This window comes from Ovis canadensis, chromosome X, assembly GCF_042477335.2.
Source record: "Ovis canadensis isolate MfBH-ARS-UI-01 breed Bighorn chromosome X, ARS-UI_OviCan_v2, whole genome shotgun sequence".
NCBI lineage: Eukaryota > Metazoa > Chordata > Mammalia > Artiodactyla > Bovidae > Ovis > Ovis canadensis.
In genome coordinates, this window is record NC_091727.1 from 109,386,971 (window position 1) to 109,407,530 (window position 20,560).

The 20,560-nt window shown below is 38.0% G+C and overlaps 1 protein-coding gene across 22 annotated transcripts in view; it reads right to left on the reverse strand.

Annotated features, from left to right (window-relative positions):
• The window catches only part of THOC2 (THO complex subunit 2), a 118,638-nt gene that overhangs the window by 58,072 nt on the left and 40,006 nt on the right, over positions 1-20,560 (reverse strand). For all 22 annotated transcript variants that reach the window (XR_011446435.1, XR_011446438.1, XR_011446436.1 and 19 more), the window contains exons 8-9: positions 19,098-19,264; positions 485-577 (exon numbers count right to left, since the gene is read on the reverse strand). Coding sequence is in view for 17 of the 22 variants with exons in the window: in XM_070292081.1 (XP_070148182.1) it covers positions 485-577; positions 19,098-19,264 (260 nt within the window). In the remaining 5 variants the exon portion in view is untranslated. The remainder of the gene's footprint in view (positions 1-484; positions 578-19,097; positions 19,265-20,560) is intronic.

Below are 20,560 nucleotides of genomic sequence, written 5' to 3' on the forward strand. Positions count from 1 at the left end.
CTATTATCCAGCAGTAAAAACACCAGAGAAGCTATCTTTCAACAGTACACGAAAAGTTCCAAATTCATCCTGAACCCTCAAAATTAACATTTAGGGGAAAAGGAAAAACTATTTAGGTAATCCTATATTTCCCATAATCCATGTATAATATAGAAGTCTAAAACCACATTAATTAGAACTTGGCCTCTCTCTCCATATGTCATGGAGACATATGTCAAAGCGTATGTCATATGCTTTGACGACAATTAATTTCATAGTCAACCTTGAAAACTGCAGCAGTGACAAAAGGTATTTTATTCCCATGGTTCCAATAAACTAAATTCATTCACTTTATAAAGCAAACACAAAGCAATAACGTAATAGGGCTTCAAAAATTAAGACTTGAGAGTCTAGAACCAATCCTGGAGTGCTATATGGCTGCCTCCTCCTCTTCCCCACCCCTGGGATGAATAACCAAATATTCTTAGCAACCCAGTTAACTTACATGTACATAAAGATCATCTAAATCAATAAGGTTAAATTGTAGAAGTACTGCTGCAACTCTGTATAAAGATGAAGGAGTCTCTCCATTTGGTTCCTTGAAAAACAAAAGAAAAGTTTCTATTTAGTGCAAAAAGAACAACTAAAATCTATCTTTTTAATCTACCAATAATTAAGAACAATTAGACCAAACAAATCTAGGGCAACAATAAGCTTCATTGCTCTTCCTGACCATGAATAACATTCGAATTCAGGACAAATATAATCATGCGAGTATCTCTTTTCACATAGGTACAACTGACGGACACAAGAAAAAAAGTTTCAAAAATGGACACATGCTAATATATGAATAAAATCTGAAACTTGAACATAATGAGATTTTATACTGCATAATACTTAGTTTGGGTTTCTGTTTATATGCGTGTTTTCTTAACTTGCTTTCTCAAGTACTTCTCAGTGGAATTGTAGATAGACAAGACTGACAAATTTGGAAGTGTGGAACCATCTGTGTCTGCTTTATACTTTTCTCCCTGTTCTTTTATTTCTTGGTTTCTGTGCTAAGTATATCTGCTTGTCAGCTGACTTCCCCTTCAAAACAGTTGTCTGTACTTCTTCCTTGGTAGCTCAGACAGTAAAGAATCTGACAATAATGCAGGAGACCTAGGTTTCATTCCTGGGCCGAGAAGAGCCCCTGGAGGAGAAAATGACAATCCACTCTGGTATTCTTGCCTGGAGAATCCCATGGACAGAGGAACCTGGCTGGCTGCAGCCCATGGGGTTGCAAAGAGTTGGACATCACTGAGGGATTAACACTATTACTACTACTATACTTATTACACATGGATAATCAAACATTTTAAAACTAGGAATGGCCAATCCCAGGTCAGCTCTATTGGTCCTACCAAGAAACAGATGGATCTCTGTCATCAAGATGACTTTCGCTTAATTTTTAAATGGCCTGGGGTCAGATGAATAGAAGAATGAAGTGAGGACAACTGGCAATTACTAAATGGCCCAATGCAAATAAAAAGCAAACAGTGACAATACATTATATTCTGCTCCTTTTTTTAAAATTTATTTCTTTTACGTGGAGGTTAATTACTTTACAATATTGTATTGGTTCTACCACACATCAACATGAATCCGCCACGAGCGTACACATGTTCCCCATCCTAAACCCCACTCCCACCTCCCTCCCCATACCATCTCTCCGGGTCATCCCAGTGCACCAGCCCGAAGCATCAAGTATCGAACCTGGTCTGGCAATTCGTTTATTATAATGATATTATACATGTTTCAGTGCCATTCCCCCAAATTGTCTCACCCTCTCCCTCTCCCACAGAGTCCAAAACATTGTTCTATACATCTGGGTCTCTTTTGCTGTCTCACATACAGGGTTATCATTACCACCTTTCTAAATTCCATATATATGCCTTAGTATGGTGGCTCAGACAGTAACGCGTCTGCTTGCAATGTGGGAGACCCAGATTTGATTCCTGGGTCAGGAAGATCCCCTGGAGAAGGAAAGGGCAATCCACTCCAGCACTCTTGCCTGGAAAATCCCATGGATGGAGGAGCCTGATAGGCTACAGTCCATGGGGTTGCAAAGAGTCAGACACGACTGAGCAACTTCACCTCACTTCAGAATCTTTGTTTTTTGTTGTAGTTTCTATATCTTTTCACTGTATTGCTGTTTTTCTTTCTGGCTTACTTCACTCTGTATAATAGGCTCCAGTTTCATCCACCTCATTAGAACTGATTCAAATGCATTCTTTTTAATGGCTGAGTAATACTCCATTGTGTATATGTACCACAGCTATCTTATCCATTCATCTGCTGATGGACATCTAGGTTGCTTCCATGTCCTGACTATTGTAGACAGTGCTGCAATGAACATTGGGGTACACGTGTCTCTTTCAATTCTGGTTTCCTCGGTGTGTACGCCCAGCAGTGGGATTGCTGGGTCATAAGGCAGTTCTATTTCCAGTTTTCTAAGGAATCTCCACACTGTTCTCCATAGTGGCTGTACTAGTTTGCATTCCCACCAACAGTGTAAGAGGGTTCCCTTTTCTCGACACCCTCTCCAGCATTTATTGCTTGTAGACTTTTGGATTGCAGCCATTCTGACTGGCGTAAAATGGTACCTCATTGTGGTTTTCATCTGCATTTCTCTGATAATGAGTGATGTTGAGCATCTTTTCATGTGTTTCTTAGCCATCTATATGTCTTCTTTGGAGAAATGTCTGTTTAGTTCTATGGCCCATTTTTTGATTGGGTCGTTTATTTTTCTGGAATTGATTAGGTCCCATTTGTTTATTTTTGCTTTTATTTCCAATATTCTGGGAGGTAGGTCATAGAGGATCCTGCTGTGATTTATGTTGGAGTGTATTTTGCCTATGTTCTCCTCTAGGAGTTTTATAGTTTCTGGTCTTACACTTTAATCCATTTTGCGTTTATTTTTGTGTATGCTGTTAGAAAGTGTTCTAGTTTCATTCTTTTACAAGTGTTGACCAGTTTTCCCAGCACTACTTGTTAAAGAGATTGTCTTTTCTCCACTGTACATTCTTGCCTCCTTTGTCAAAGATAAGGTGTCCATAGGTGTGTGGATTTATCTCTGGGCTATTTTGTTCCATTGATCTATATTTCTGCTTTGTGCCAGTACCATACCGTCTTCATGACTGGCTTTGTAGTAGACCCTGAAGTCAGGCAGGTTGATTCCTCCAGTTCCATTCTTCCTTCTCAAAATTGCTTTGGCTATTCGAGGTTTTTTGTATTTCCATACAAATTGTGAAATTATTTGTTCTAGCTCTGTGAAAAATACCGTTGATAGCCTGATAGGGATTACACTGAATCTATAGATTACTTTGGGTAGTATCATTTTCACTATATTGATTCTTCCGATACATGAACACAGTATATTTCTCCATCTATTAGTGTCCTCTTTGATTTCTTTTCCAGTGTTTTATAGTTTTCTATCTATAGGTCTTCAGTTTCTTTAGGTAGATATATTCCTAAGTATTTTATTCTTTGCGTTGCAATGGTGAATGGAATTGTTTCCTTAATTTCTCTATTTTCTCATTATTAGTGTATAGGAATGCAACGGATTTGTGTGTTGATTTTATATCCTGCAACTTTACTATATTCATTGATCAGCTCTAGTAATTTTCTGGTGGAGTCTTTACCGTTTTCTATGTAGAGGATCATGTTATCTGCAAACAGTGAGAGTTTTACTTCTTTTCGAATTTGCATTCTTTTTTTTTCTGTTTCTACTCTGATTGCTGTGGCCAAAATTTCCAAAACTATGTTCTAGTGGTAAAAGCTGGCACCCTTGTCTTGTTCCTGGCTTTAGGGGAAATGCTTTCAATTTTTCACCATTGAGGAGAATGTTTGCTGTGGGTCTGTCATATATAGCTTTTATTATGTTGAGGTATGTTCCTTCTATTCCTGCTTTCTGGAGAGTTTTTTATCATAAATGGATGTTGAATTTTGTCAAAGGCTTTCTCTGCCTCTATTGAGATAATCATATGGCTTTTATCTTTCAATCTGTTAATGTGGTGTATTACATTGATTGATTTGCAGATATTGAAGAATCCTTGCATCTCTGGGATAAAGCCCACTTGGTCATGGTGTATGGTCTTTTTAATCTGTTGTTGGATTCTGATTGCTAGAATTTTGTTAAGGATTTCTGCATCTATGTTCATCAGTAACACTGGCCTGTAGTTTTTTTTTTTTTTTTTTCTGGCATCTTTGTCAGGTTTTGGGATTAGGGTGACGGTGGCCTCATAGAATGAGTTTGGAAGTTTACCTTCCTCTGCAATTTTCTGGAAGAGTTTGAGTAGGATAGGTGTTAAAGTGAAAGTGAAGTCGCTCAGTCGTGTCCGACTCTTTGCGACCCCGTGGACTGTAGCCCTCCAGGCTCCTCCGTCCATGGGATTCTCCAGGCAAGAATACTGGAGTGGGTTGCCATTTCCTTCTCCAGGGGATCTTCCCAACCCAGGAATCGAACCCCAGTCTCCCGCATTGCAGGCAGACGCTTTAACCTCTGAGACACCAGGGAAACAGGATAGGTGTTAGCTCTTCTCTAAATTTTTGGTAGAATTCAGCTGTGAAGCTGTCTGGACATGGGCTTTTGTTTGCTGGAAGATTTCTGATTATAGTTTCAATTTCTGTGCTTGTGATGGGTCTGTTAAGATTTTCTATTTTTTCCTGGTTCAGTTTTGGAAAGTTGTACTTTTCTAAGAATTTGTCCATTTCTTCCAAGTTGTCCATTTTATTGGCAGATAATTGCTGGTAGTAGTCTCTTATGATCCTCTGCATTTCTATGTTGTCTGTTGTGATATCTCCATTTTCATTTGTAATTTTATTGATTTGATTTTTCTCCCTTTGTTTCTTGATGAGTCTGGCTAATGGTTTGTCAATTTTATTTATCCTTTCAAAGAACCAGCTTTTGGCTTTGTTGATTTTTGCTATGGTCTCTTTTGCTTATTTCTGCCCTAATTTTTAAGATTTCTTTCCTTCTACTAACCCTGGGGTTCTTTATTTCTTCCTTTTCTAACTGTTAGGTGTAGAGTTAGGTTATTTATTTGACTTTTTTCTTGTTTCTTGAGGTATGCCTATATTGCTATGAACTTTCCCATTAGCACTGCTTTTACAGTATCCCACAGGTTTTGGGTTGTTGTGTTTTCATTTTCATTTGTTTCTATGCATATTTTTATTTCTTCTGTGATTTGTTGGTTTTCCAGCAGCGTATTGTTCAGCCTTCATATGTTGCAATTTTTACTAGTTTTTCTCCTGTAATTGAGGTCTAATCTTACTGTATTGTGGTCAGAAAAGATGCTTGGAATGATTTCAAGTTTTTTGAATTTACCAAGGCTAGATTTATGGCCCAGGATGTGATCTATCTTGGAGAAGGTTCTGTGTGCGCTTGAGAAAAAGTTTAAATTCATTGTTTTGGGGTGAAATGCCCTATAGATATCAATTAGGTCTAACTAGTCTATTGTATCATTTAAAGTTTGTGTTTCCTTGTTAATTTTCTGTTTAGTGGATCTATCCATAGGTGTGAGTGGGGTATTAAACTCTCCCACTATTATTGTGTTATTGTTAATTTCTCCTTTCATACATGTTAGTATTTGTCTGACATATTGTGGTGCTCCTATGTTGGGTGCATATGTATTTATAATTGTTATATCTTCTTCTTGGATTGATCCTTTGATCATTATATAGTGTCCTTCTTTGTCTCTTTTTACAGCCTTTATTTCAAAGTCTATTTTATGATATGAGTATTGTTACTCCTGCTTTCTTTTGGTCTCTATTTTTGTGGAATATCTTTTTCCAGCCCTTCACTTTCAGTCTGCATGTGTCCCTTGTTTTGAGATGGGTCTCTTGTAGACAACATATATAGGGGTCTTGTTTTTGTATCCATTCAGCCAGCCTTTGTCTTTTGGTTGGGGTGTTCAACCCATTTACGTTTAAGGTAATTATTGGTAAGTATGATCCCATTGCCATTTACTTTATTGTTTTGGGTTCCAGTTTATACTCCTTTTTTGTGTTTCCTGACTAGAGAAGATCCTTTAGCATTTGTTGGAGAGCTGGTTTGGTGGTGCTGAATTCTCTCCGCTTTTGCTTGTCTGTAAAGCTTTTGATTTCTCCTTCATATTTGAATGAGATCCTTGCTGGGTACAGTAATCTGGGCTGTAGGTTATTTTCTTTCATCACTTTAAGCATGTCCTGCCATTCCCTCCTGGCCTGAAGAGTTTCTATTGAAAGATCAGCTGTTATCCTTATGGGAACCCCCTTGTGTGTTGTTTTTCCCTTGATGCTTTTAATATTTGTTCTTTGTGTTTGATCTTTGTTAATTTGATTAATATGTTTCTTGGGGTGTTTCGCCTTGGGTTTATCCTGTTTGGGACTCTCTGGGTTTCTTGGACTTAGCTGATAATTTCCTTCCCCATTTTAGGGAAGTTTTCAACTATTATCTCCTCAAGTATTTTCTCATGGTCTTTCTTTTTGTCTTCTTCTTCTGGGACTCCTATGATTTGGATGCTGGGGCATTTAACATTGTCCTGGAGGTCTCTGAGATTGTCCTCATTTCTTTTAATTCGTTTTTCTTTTTTCCTCTCTGATTCATTTATTTTTACCATTCTATCTTCTACCTCACTAATCCTATTTTCTGCCTCCTTTATTCTACTATTTGTTGCCTCCAGAGTGTTTTTATCTCATTTATTGCATTATTCATTATATATTGACTCTTTTTTATTTCTTCTTGGTCCTTGTTAAACCTTTCTTGCATCTTCTCAATCCTTGTCTCCAGGCTATTTATCTGTGATTCCATTTTTATTTCAAGATTTTGGATCATTTTCACTATCATTATTTGGAATTCTTTATCAGGTAGATTCCCTATCTCTTCCTCTTTTGTTTAGTTTGGTGAGCATTTATCCTGTTCCTTTACCTGCTGGGTAGTCCTCTGTCTCTTCATCTTGTTTATATTGCTGTGTTTGGGGTGGCCTTTCTGTATTATGGCAGTTTGTGGAGTTCTCTTTATTGTGGAGTTTCCTCGCTGTGGGTGGGGTTGTATGGGTGGCTTGTCAAGGTTTCCTGGTTAGGGAAGCTTGTGTCAGTGTTCCGGTGGGTGAAGCTGGATTTCTTCTCTCTGGAGTGCAATGAAGTGTCCAGTAATGAGTTATGAGATGTCAGTGGATTTGGAGCAACTTTGGGCAGCCTGTATATTGAAGCTCAGGACTGTGTTCCTGTGTTGCTGGAGAATTTGTGTGGTATGTCTTGCTCTGGAACTTGTTGGCCCTTGGGTGGTGCTTGGTTTCAGTGTAGGTATGGAGGCATTTGATGAGCTCCTGTCAATTAATGTTCCCTGGAGTCAAGAGTTCTCTGGTGTTCTCAGGATTTGGACTTAAGCCTCCTGCTTCTGGTTTTCAGTCTTACTTTTACAGTAGTCTCAAGACTTCTCCACCTATACAGCATGGTTGATAAAACATTTAGGTTAAAGATGAAAAGTTTCTCCACAGTTAGGGACACCCAGAGAGGTTCACAGAGTTACATGGAGAAGAGAAGAGGGAGGAGGGAGTTAGAGGTGACCCAAATGACATGAGGTGGAATCAAAAGAGGAGAGAGCAAGCTAGCCAGTAATCACTTCCTTATGTGCGCTCCACAGTCTGGACCGCTCAGAGATGTTCACAGAGTTATACAGTGAAGATAAGAGGGAGGACAGAGACAGAGGTGGCCAGGAGGATAAAGGAGGGAATCAAAAGGAGAGAGACAGATCCAGCCAGTAAGCAGTTCCCTAAGTGTTCTCCACCATCTGGAACACACAAAGAGATTCACAGAGTTGGGTCGAGAAGAGAAGGGGGAGGGAGGAGATAGAGGCGACCTGGTGGAGAAAAAGGAGAGTCCAAAAGGGGGAGAGAGCAATCAGGCCAGTAATCTCGCTCCCAAGTAAAAATGGGTACAGAAGAGTGGGTTCTTAAAGGTACAAAATTGATAACAAATACCAAAAAGCAAAGATTAAAAATCTAGAGTAGAGGTTGGATTTTCAAAACTACAATATTAAAGAAAAAAGAAAAAACAAAGTGACTAAAATTATAAAAAAAATATATGTATATGAAGCTTGCTTTAAAAAATAGGGTCTTTTTTTTGCAAAGTAATAGTAGGTTATAAAAATAACAATTAAAGGAGTAATAGAGGACTTAAAATTTTTAAAAAAGAATGATAGTAAAAATAGTAAAAATATATCTAGGACTTTCTCTGGTGTTGTTGTGGGCAGTGTGGGGTCAGTTCATTTTCGGATAGTTCCTTGATCTGGCTTATATTTCTCAAGATCTATAGGCCCCTTCCTATGTAGTTGGTACTAACTACAGGGTTTTAATCTATTGCACCTGTCTCTTCCAAGGCGGTTCCCTCTGTTTTAGCTTCTGTTTGCTGGTCTCTGCAGTGTTTTATTTCTGCCCTGACACAAGGGGGCGATGGTGGACACTTTTTTAGGCTCACTTGTTCAGTTGCGCTGTGGAGAGGGAGGGACGCTGCAAACAAATAACACTAGTGTGTGCTTGCAGTGTCTGAGCCACACTGGGCCTGCCCCTGCTCATGGCACGTGTGCCTTCCCTGCCCACACTGCTCAGGCTCTATGTTGCTCCGCCAGGAGTGGTCCCAGGCTGGCCCTGAGCTGCATGCACCTCCCAGGTCTAAGCCACTCAGGTTCAGGCACTCAGGTAGTCCTCAGAGGAGCAGACTCGGTTGGGCCTGCATTTTGTGCCCTTCCCAGGTCCGAGCAGCTCAGGTGATGAGGTGTTTGGAGAGCGTGGTAGCTGCAACTTATTGCCTCCCCCGTCCCTGCCGCTCGGTTTTCTGGGTGTACAACTGGCACACCTTCTCAGGTGGATGTTGACTGTCCAGAACCCCAAGAAGTCTTAGTTGGCAAAGAAGCCTGCTTGCAGTTTGGTAGATAATGCCTCTCTGGGGCTGTGATTACACCCTTCCAGCTCTGGCTGCCTGTCACTGGAAGGGGATGGTCTGTAGTGGGCTAGCTCTGTTCAGTCCTTTGTTCTGTGAGCAGGCCTGGTGGTGTCTTAGGTTAGGGCTTTTCGTGTGGTAGCTATCCCACAGTCTGGTTTGCTAGCCCAAGTTAGTTCCCTCAGATGGCCCTCGGGGCATTCAGGCCTGGTCCTCACTCTAAGCAATGCAGCCTGGGCCTCCCTGCCCAGCCCCCGCTTGCTAGTGGTGGGTGCAGGCGTCTGCGCTGCTTCTCCGCTGGGGGAGTTACCATTGGGCACATAATCTGTGGGTTTTAATTATTTGTTTTTCCTCCCAGTTATGTTGCCCTCTGTGGTTCCAAGGCTCGCCACAGACTTGTGGTTCCAAGGCTCGCCACAGTGAGAGTGTTTCCTGGTGTTTGGAAACCTCTCTTTTTAAGACTCCCTTCCCAGGATGGAGCTCCGTTCCTACCTCTTTTGTCTCTTTTTTTGTCTTTTATATTTTTTCCTACCTCCTTTCAAAGACACTGGGCTGCTTTTCTGGGTGCCTGATGTCCTCTGCCAGCATTCAGAAGTTGTTTTGTGGAATTTACTCAGTGTTTAAATATTCTTTTGATGAATTTGTGGGGGAGAAAGTGGTCTCCCCATCCTATTCCTCTGCCATCTTAGGACCACCCCCGCTACATTCTCCTTCTACTCAACACTGATCTTTATGAGTAAACCTCCTACCATAATTGTGATATGTGTTATGCACATATGAAGCTAATGAAACTAACAAATATATTAAAAAGGCATTATTTCACCATGATTTTTAAGGCAGATTAAGTCCTCAACTTAACAAGAGTTTGATTTTAATTGTTTTTAAATGGCTATTTTAGTATCAAAACATTTTTCCATGAAAACAAATGGTGGTCATGGTTTCAGAGCAAAACCACAAAAGCTCACTGACTTGAATCCACCAGGAGTATTCACATTTTCCCCGTTAACTCTGCTTAAGTGAGCCACAAAAAGCCTCCAACTCTCAGGGCCAAATGTCAATTCCTGTACTCTGATCTTCATATTGCTCTGCACAATCCCTGCTCTGTCCTCTCTCATGCATCCACATTCTTAAAGAACTTCTATGGAATCATCTGGAATTCAGGACCCATCCTCAGCAAAACCCCCTATACCTTGAAACTCTCCTCTAAATGTATCCTCTAAACCTTTCCTTCCCCCTTTCACCTTAACATTTGAACAGAGCCTAGCATTCACTAGAACACCACTCCCACTGTAACCCAGTCAAGTGGTAGCTATTTTCCCTGGACCCCTCACACTGCTAGGCCTGGAGGTAGGGTATGAATCATCTTTGTTTTTATAGTTGTTTTCAGACTATTCTCCATCCATGCTCCCTAAAGCCCCCCCCCCAGCTTTGAATTTTCTATCGCTATCATTCACTTTTCTTGTGATCTAGTTTCATTCCACTGTGGTCCAAGAAAATATTTTGCACGATTTCAATGTTATAAATATATTGAGACTTGGTCTGTTATCTAATATAAGGTCTATCCTGGAGAATGTTCCATGTGTACTAGAGAAGAATGTGTAATCTACTGTTATCCAACGGTCTGTTCTATATATGTCTGTTAAGTCTAACTGGTTTACAGTGTTGCTCAGGTCCTCTGTTTTCTCTCTGATAATTTGTCTAAATTTTTCTATCCACTAATGAGAGTGGGGTATGGAAATATCCAATAGTTACTGTAGAACTGTCTACTTCTCCCTTCAATCCTGCCAATGTTTGCTTCATATATTTTGAGGCTCTGTTTGGTGCATATACAGTTATTAACTGCTTTATGTTCTTGGTAGGATGACCCTTTTATCAATATATAATGTCCTTTGATACCTTGATTATAAAAAAATTTGACTTAAAAGTCTATACAGCATCCCCATCTCTCCTGGATACTGTTTGCATTGGTTATCTGTTTACATACTTTGGCTTCCAACATATTTGTATCTTTGGATCTTAAAGTAAGTCTCTCATAGATAACATATAGTTGAATCATGCTTTTTTTCCCTTTCATTTTATTACAATAAATTTTAACACTATAGAAAAGTCATGTGATCTTGGTGGGTCTGGACCTTGCTTTTTTATACATTCTGCCAAATGCTGCTTTTTAATTACAAAGTTTAACCCATTTACATTTAAATAATTAGTAAAGAGGAAGGACTTCTGCCATTTTACTGTTTCCTGTCTTATTTTACTGTTTCTCATTTCCTCCATCACTTTTTTAGTGTTTTTTTAAATTCCCTATTCCTTTCCTCTTCTATTTATTTTTTAAGTATTTTCTTAGTGGTTACCTTGAGTGTTAACAATTAATATTCTAAAGTTATATAACATATTTTGAATTAATATCAACTTAGCTTCAATATTATACAAACTCTGCATCTATAAATCTCTATCCTTCTCCCTTTTATATTGTTACACATTGTGTGTCAACTAGATTTATAATTGTTGTTTTATTCTTTTGTCTTTTAAATCATATCAGAAAAAAGGAGAAACTACAAACCAAAAAATACAATAACACTGGCTTTTATATTTAGTTATGTAGTTACACTTACTAATGTTCTTTATTTTTTCATATGGCTTAAAGTTACTGTCTAGTGTCCTTTCATTTCAATCCAAAGGACTCACTTTAGCATTTCTTATAGGGCAGGTCTGCTAGCCATGAACTCCCCCAGCTTTTATTTTGGAATATCATAATCTCTCATTTTTGAGGGATAGTTTTGCTGGATATAGAATTCTTGGTTTCATTCTTTCAGTACTTTATATAATCCATTACACTGCCTTCTGAAGAAATCAGCTGTCAGTCTTACTGAGGTCACTTGTATGAATGAGTCACATCTGTTTTGCTGCTTTCAAGATTCTGTCTTTGACTATTTTATATATATATATATATATACATATACATATATATATAATATACTATATTATAATTTGACTATAATGTGTCTCAGTGTGGATCTCTCTGAGTTTATCCCATGTGGTGTTCCTCAAGTTTCTTAGATGTGTAGATTCATATATTTCATCAAATTTGAGAAGGTTTCCACCATTATTTTTTCAAATATGCTGTCCTTTTCTCTCTCTTTCCCCTCTGCCTCTTGGACTTCGAAATGTACATACTGACACACTTTTTTTTTTTTTTGGCTGCACCATATATAGGATCTTAGTTCCCTAAACAGGGATTGAACCCAGGGTCACGGCAGTGAAAGTATCAAGTCCTAACCACTGGACAGCCAAAGAACTCCTCACACATTGGTATACTTGATGGTGTCCCATAGGTCTGTTGGGCTCTGATGATTTTTCTTCATTCTTTTCTATTTCTGCTCCTCAGACTATATAAGGCACCACTGGACACTGTGCAGCAGGGTATACCAAGATCCAAAAGGTATTTTTAGGAGATTCCCATGGATGGGATCTTCCCTGGACTTCCCTGGTGACTTAGACAGTAAAGCATCTGCCTACAATGTGGGAGACCGGGGTTCAATCCCTAGGTCGGGTAGATCTCCTGGAGAAGGAAATGGCAACCCACTCCAGTATTCTAGCCTGGAAAATCCCATGGACGGAGAAGCCGAGTAGGCTAGTAGGCTATAGTCCATGGGGTTGCAAAGAGTAGGACAAGACTGAGAGACTTCACTTTCACCCTAGCCCGAGGGATGTTCCCAGTTAGGCAAAACAAAGACAAGCCCTTTCACCAATCCTTCAGGGAGTAGCCAGACAGGCCAAATTCTTTCAGAACAATTCTTTATATCCTCAGGCATTAGCAATCTGTACTAGGAATGGCCGGCTTTTATCTTCACAGCCACCATCAATCTGGGTGTGAGATAATAGGCAGGCAATTTAAAATGCCATAGAGCTCTCTTATCCCAAACAGCAGCTTTTTCCTTCACCAAATCATCCCTTTGTTGTTTAAGTTTTTACTAAATTCCAGAGTTCTGTGAAAGTTGATTGACAGTTTTTTTGCCAGTTCATCAGTTCTTTTATGAAGGGACAGAACTCTGAGTTCTGTACTCTGCCACTTTTAGTTATGTACTATTGTTGTCATCTATGGACCCCTAGGTCACTGCCCTTTACTTAGCAATGAATGATCTTAGCTTCTGATTCAATATCACTTTCTCCAACTCTATCCTTTTCTTAATTTTTAGAGATTTTCATATACATGTTAGTGATATTCCAACATGCTGATTTCTCAGTTCCTTGAATTCCACTCTTGCAAAGACCTCCTCTACTCTATTTTAGCCATTCACTCCATATCCTAAATTCTAATATTACCAATAGCTACAACTCCTCAAAGTACTAACTTCACATATCCACCCTCAAGTGGGTCCTTAACATCACTGGCCAATTATACTCTTATTTCTCTAGTCCATTCACTCTCATACTCTCTTATGCAACTATTTCCTACTTTCTCTCCTAAGCTCCAATACCTCCTCTATCATTCCCTTTCTCATCTGATGAACTTGCTTTCTATTTCAGCATGAAAACTGGATCAATCAACAGGACCTCTACAAATTCTCACCATCAGATCTATCCACCTACCAACAAGTGTACCCACATATGCTACCTTTCCACCTGTTATTATATGTGAATTCCCTGTGGTCCTATATAAAGTTCATCCATCACTTATGCTATAAGCTGCATTCTATCTTGTTCAAGAACACTAATTCAATAATTCTCTCCTCTTTCTCCTGCATCACCAGTTTCTTTCTGTTCAATTATTCCCATCAACACATAAACAGTCTATCTCCTATCTTCAAAGAAAATCTCGAGTTCACTTCCTCAACCAGCCACCACTCCATTTATCTGTGCCTCTCTGTAGCAACTCCTTTATAGAGTTGTCTATTCTCATTGTCTCTAATTCCATTCTCCCCATTCTCTTTTAACATTACTCAAAGTCTAAAAATATGGCTAGTTTTGAACTCCCTGCTAATAAATCCAATGACCATTTTTCAGTCCTCATCTTAAATGACCTGTCAGAGACACTTAGCAGACTTGATCATTCCTTCTTCCATTTAGCTTCCAAGATGCTATATTCTTGTTTTCCTCTTACCTTACATGTGTTCCTTCTATATCTCCTTTGCTGGCTCCTCCTCTTTTCCCAGGCCCTTTAACATCAGAGTGCCCCAAGGCTCAGCCTTTGGTTCTCTTATCCAACTTAATGATTTCATCCAGTATCATGACTTTAAATATCATCTATGTGCTTTTGGCACCCACATTTCTATCTCTAGCCCTTTCTAGTTCTTTCTCCAGCATACCAAATCCAATATCCAGTTATTTGCTCAACATCTCCACTTGGATATCTGAATCTCTAACAGGTATTTCAAACTTAACATGCCCAAAACTGAATTCCTGATTCCTGCCCACAGTACTCCAAACTCATTCCACCTGAAATTTACCCTATCTCAGCTGATGACGAAAACTATCTTTTTAGCTGCTCAGTCCAAAAAAAAAAAATTTTAGGACAGTCCTTAACTCTACTTTCTCACATTCTATATCTAATCTATCAGCAAATACTATTGGCTTTACCTTCAAAATATATTCAGAATATCATCTACTTCCACTACTACCATAACCATATTGATTTTTTGAAAACCTAAGTCAAAATGCACATGTACACACTCTTTTTGTCTCTCTTGTCTCTTTCTCACACACATATCACTCATGTCACCATTAGATATGTCTACTAAAGAAACTCCTTACTCTGATGGCTAGTAATTAATGTGGGGAAAAAAATGAAGTATTTGTCTGTCTTTCTAGTAGGAACTATACTGCAGAATAACCAATCAACTCAAGTTAATAAGGGACAACTTATGGCTCATAAATGTAGACGGCAAGATAAAATTAGTGAACCAACAATTTGGAACCCCAAAGGAAATAAGTGACTCAGAAAACTACCATCTAAGTAGTTACATTACACTTAATGAAAGGTTGATGAAAAAGTGGATATTCACATGTTACCAAATATCAACCTACAGATAACTTGCTGTTGACAAGATGGGGACATGTCATTGTATAATGGCGAGATTATAGTGTCATCAACTTACTGAAATATTAGAAGTCAGTATTAGATGCTATGCAATATGAAACATATAACACAACCTATGAAGTATTTTTGCCACTAATATTTTACCTGAACATAGTTGAGCCTTTAGCCCTAACTCCAAGCATATAAGAAAAACAGGGGATAAAGAACAAATTAAACCAACCACAAAAAGCAATTAGATAAATCCAAAAGGTGGAGTCTTCTTTGGGAATGTTCTCTTCAACAAGTCACTGCTATTAATGGAAGGGGTGGGGGAAATTATTCTAAATTAAAAGAGAATAAAAAAAATCCCCAAAATCAAATATTATATTTGTGTGGTCTTTGACTGGATCATCGTTTGAACAAACCAGGTGTAAAATGCATTTGGGGGACAACTTGGAAAATCTGAATATGGTCTGAGCTATGATAGCAGTCTAGTTAGATACAAAATTAGTATCATGGTTGTACAGAAAAATGTCCTTACTTTTAAAAAATACAAATTAATGTATTTAGGAGCAACCATTCATGATCTGTAATATGTTAATATTTTCCCCCAAAATTATACCAATGTGTTAATAAACATACTTCTAGGTGATAGAGTTATGGGTAGTCACACTATTCACTCTTTTCTATATGTCTAAAAATGTTCATAATAAAATGAAAAGGTAAAAGAGAAACAAAATGAAAAAAACTATACCAGATCATATCACTCAAAACCTCCACTGGCTTCACCTGGCATTGGAAGTCAGAAACCTTGCACCAGTTCCATGTGATATGGTCCCTCATCTTTGACCTCACCCCCTACCACTCTCCCACTCAATCACTCTGATCCAGCCACACTGGTCTCCTCACTGTTATTCAACACATCAGGCATGCTCACACCTTAAGACTGTTGCTGTAGCTATTCTCTTTGCCTGGAGGCTCTTCCAAATATCTGCAGTTTACACTGTCACATCATCTGTTTCTTTGCTTAAATAAATTCACCTTTTCAATGAGGTCTACTCTTACTTTTTGTTTATAATTGCCACTTCACCACCCTAGTATTCTCATTCTTCCTTATGCTGCTCTCTGTCTTCTTTTGCCCCCTCTCATTGATCACCTTTTAATGTATCATATGATTTGCTTAGAATATAAGCATCATGAAGGCAAAGATTTGTATTTGCTTACATATATAGTCGCAACACTAAGGACACTACCTGGCACATAGGAGGTGTTCAGTCAATATTCCTTAAATGAGTATATCTGGGTTATAATAGTGCATAACAATGGTACCGCTATTACTGTGTTCTGAATCAAGAAGCTAAGAAGCTGGGACAAGAGTTGAGAGTCATCATCTCCCTTTTCCTGTGGCAAGACAAACCCAGCCAAGTTTGTCTTTCAGTATCTTCACACTTTCTAGTACTCCCTTCTTCTTGCCCTTCGTGCTGACCCTAAATCCTCTATTCCAGCAATCTCTGTTAAGGGAACTGAATCAGCCCAATTTTCCAAAGTCTGTTCTAAAACTGCTTACATCCCTACCACCTTTCCAAGTCAAAACATCCAGTACAGGTAATCCCAGGTTGAAATCAGAATAAAATCACTCTGACTTTATAGCAGAAATAATTACCTTTGCCTAGAAGTCCTAGCATTAAGGGAAAAAAATTTAAAAGAACCCTGTTAATCCAAATAATTTCCAATTGGTAAAAATATGGGTTGTGGACTGGAGGAGTAAACATTTTCAGGAAGTGATGGCAGGGGGCTGGGGTGGGTAGAGTTAGGCAAGAGACCAGTACACAGGATGAGCATATACACTTAGGAACCAATTCCCCAGGTTAGAAGCCCTCAGCAGTTCTTATTTTCGTGGCTTTTCTTACTTTACCTCACCAGACTACAAATTATCTAAAATCTCTTACATTTCTTCCCCTGCCCTCAGTGGTCCTTAAGATTACAGATTCCCAAAATAAGATTGCTCAGGCAATAAAAATAAGCAAATGGTGTTATACAGAACAATACCAGGGTTACTCTTTCCAATAATAGGTTATTTCTAATATTTTTTGGTTGGGCATTTCTTATGTAAGACAAAGGCCCCATTATCTACTTTTAAGAAAAAGGATCATTTCAACATTGGTTAACCCCCAGGAATATTTTAATTCAGTTCAAAAAGTGTTACCATTATGAGGAATAGTCTCATACAGAAAGTTTTAATTCTAAAACTGATATTCAACTAACAATATTATATTAAGCAGTAGGTCATCATTATTCACTGCAATAAGCCCTGAAACCCTCAGTCTCCAAAGTCCTAACCTATATTCTAATTAATCATGCTCAAGTTAAATTTCAGCTACCCTGTCACTTCAGCAGTTGGCTTCATGTTCTCAAATCCAAAACAATCAAGGTGCAATTAAACACCTGAATTTCTCTTTCTCTGTACTAAGAATGGACTCCCTGGCTGCCAGTAGGAATAGGAATGACTATCATCATTAATTTTTAAACAAAGGTGAAATGCCCTTGCCCCAAAACCCTAACCAGTTCTCTTGTTTGATACCAAAAAGCTATAAGCTTTTAGTTCTGAACTAATTTCTCTTCTGGAACATTATAGAGAAATGGAAAAATTAAGACAACCAACGGCAGTAGGTGGATTATATTTGAGAATCCTAAAAGAAGTTGTCCTTCTATCCTGAACTTGAGCTCTCAGGGACAGGAATAGACACTCTTTTCCAGAGTATCCTCAGTGTTTAACACAAAGAAACAACATACCATAAAAACTCAGTATATGAGTATTTCCTGACTAGTTGAAAATCCCAGGCAGGTAGACAAATAAGAAAAGCTAGACCAGAAAGATAATAGAGGCCTTATTACATTAAAATCTTCCATGCTATCAAGAGAATTATCTTCCTAAAACATAGATCATTCATTTGTAAGAATTAGCAAACTTTTACTACAGGCTAAGCAATAAAATCAATCAAGAGAAATTAGTAAAATATAGACCCTGTCCTAAATGACTCACAACCTAGCAAAGGAGACAGACACAATTTATTCCAATATAACCTGATAAGTGCTAGAAGTGTGAGTTAAGTTTTATGAGAACAGAATTTAAGAAATGACTTAAACTCTGCATGGGTGAAGTGTCCACCAAAAACTTTTATAGTTCAGGAAGTACTTGATCTTAAAGAATAAATAAGAATTTACAGGATGAAGAAAAGACAGATGAGAGGGGGTGGGTAAGTACATTTTCCAGTTATAAGGAACTGCATTTAGACAAAAGTCTATACATAGCAATGCCCATACCAAAGTTCAAGTAACAGCTAGTAATTTAATGACTAGAATATTAGATGTGACAGGAAAAAAAATTACTAAAGATAAGGCTGGAAAGAAAGAATCGGACTAGATTGTGAAGAGCCTTTTCTGCTACATTTAGAAGTTTGAATTTCATCCTGCCAGCAAAGGTTTTTAAGCAGTGTGTTAATTAGATCTCTTTCAGAATGTAACAGTAGTACATCCATAATATGAAAGATGGATTGAAAGAGAAATAATCAGAGGCCACAGATCTGCAAGGTAACTATGCAGTGGTTTAAGTGAAAAATTATGCAAGATAGGCCTCAAGAATTTATTCACATCCATAAAAAATTTCAACAGTAACTACCTATATGATAAAATTCTAACTCAACACAGCATTCAAGGCTCCTGACAATCTAAAGTTGTGTCAACCTTTCCAACCTCACTTCCTGTCCCTTCTTCCCCCATATCTTACAATCCAGCCACATGAGACTAAGTACCATTTCTTCAACTTGTTATATACATTCTATCTCCCATGTCTTCATTCACACACTATTTGTTACTTCTGCACAGACAACTCTCAACAAACTCGTACAGCCTTCAAGCACCAGGTTCCAAAAAAAATCTTGTATCTGTAAGTCTTCCCTGACTCCATCTCTCTCAAGGCAAAAATTTATTAGGCCTTCACATCACATCATTCATACCACTATTGTAGTTTCTTATCCATTCTGCTAAAATGGCTGAGCTGAAACCAATCATTTATAAATAAAATTCAAATTAAATTTTACATATAAAATCACAAAATTTACACACACACACATTTTTTTACCTGATAAAACTTGAATTTGAACCCAAGAATATGACACAGTGTTTGCGGTTCACACATACTCATGTAAGATTCTAATAAAGATATAAAGAAGTCATCGTGTTCTGGCCTGCATTCAAACACTTCTAAAATGACATCCAGAACTCTATTGGGATCCAGATTAAAGCATCCTGTAACAGATGAGATATACACAAATTCAAAAGTGATTATACATCATTTCTAGAAAAATCATTAACGTTCAGGGACAACTTACATAAAATAAAGACAACTTCTTTTACAAGTTTGCCTTCTCTGCCCCAGAGGGAAATCTTCATTTTCAAGGTCATCAAGACAACCTCCCCACATTTTACAGATGAGAAACATACTTTCCCAGGATTACAGAGCAGATTACTGACACAGCTGAGCCCAGGACCCTGTGACGCTAAGTCAAGTGAACCTTCTATGCCACATTATCTCATCAGTTCTTGTTTACGCACATTAGTGAAAGAGATTCACATTTTTAATTTTTTTAATCAAAATATGAAAATCAAACAACGTGTTTTACAAGTTAGACAACTTTTATGCAGAACTATTTGGAATGTGGATAAACAAGTTAGAAGTTCAGGTTTGTGAAAGTAGAGCATCATTTTTAGAATCATATTTTAGTTTATCTTATATACACAACAAAGCTACAAAAAGTAATTATACATTAATAGTTTTGGCAGTAATTCTAAAGGAAATCAGGTACACTGCTGATACTAAAGATATGAGAATACCAAGGGGCTGGGGAAAACACAAGCAAACAGAGAAGAAGAAAACGATCTAGGTAGAGCAGGATAGAGAAAGGAAAGAAGCACTTAATAGAGACTGATGGTTACTTACCCTTGCTAATCTCCTAGAGTAAGTTAAAAAGGCCAATAGACATGAATTTAATAAACAGTCCTATCAGCCACCCTACTCTCAATACTATTATTACCTCTATTTGCATTCATCTTCAGCTGTTAATATAACCATATTATAGTGCAGTTAGATATGTGCATTTGAGAATGCAACCATTTACACATAATAAATAATGTAAAATAAAAGAGACAAATCATTTAAATGATATAGTCAAAAACAGACTTGCTGTGATTTATGTCATAGAGTGTTCTGCCTATGTTTTCCTCTAAGGGTTTTATAGTGTCTGGCCTTACACTCCCATTGGTGGGAATGTAAATTGGTACAGCCACAATGGAGAACAGTATAGAGGTTCCTTAAAAAATTAAGAACAGAACTATTAGGTTGGTGCAAAAGTAACTGTGGTTTTGCACTGTTGAACTTTGCCATTTGATATTGGAATGCATTCTTAAATAAATATGCTTATGTTCTATAACATTTTAATGCGCATTTCTCACTTTATGTTTTTTGGCTAATAACTTATTACTTGCTATTTATTTCATATGTATTTTAGACCAGGGAAATGATGTTAGACAAAAAGCAAATTTGAG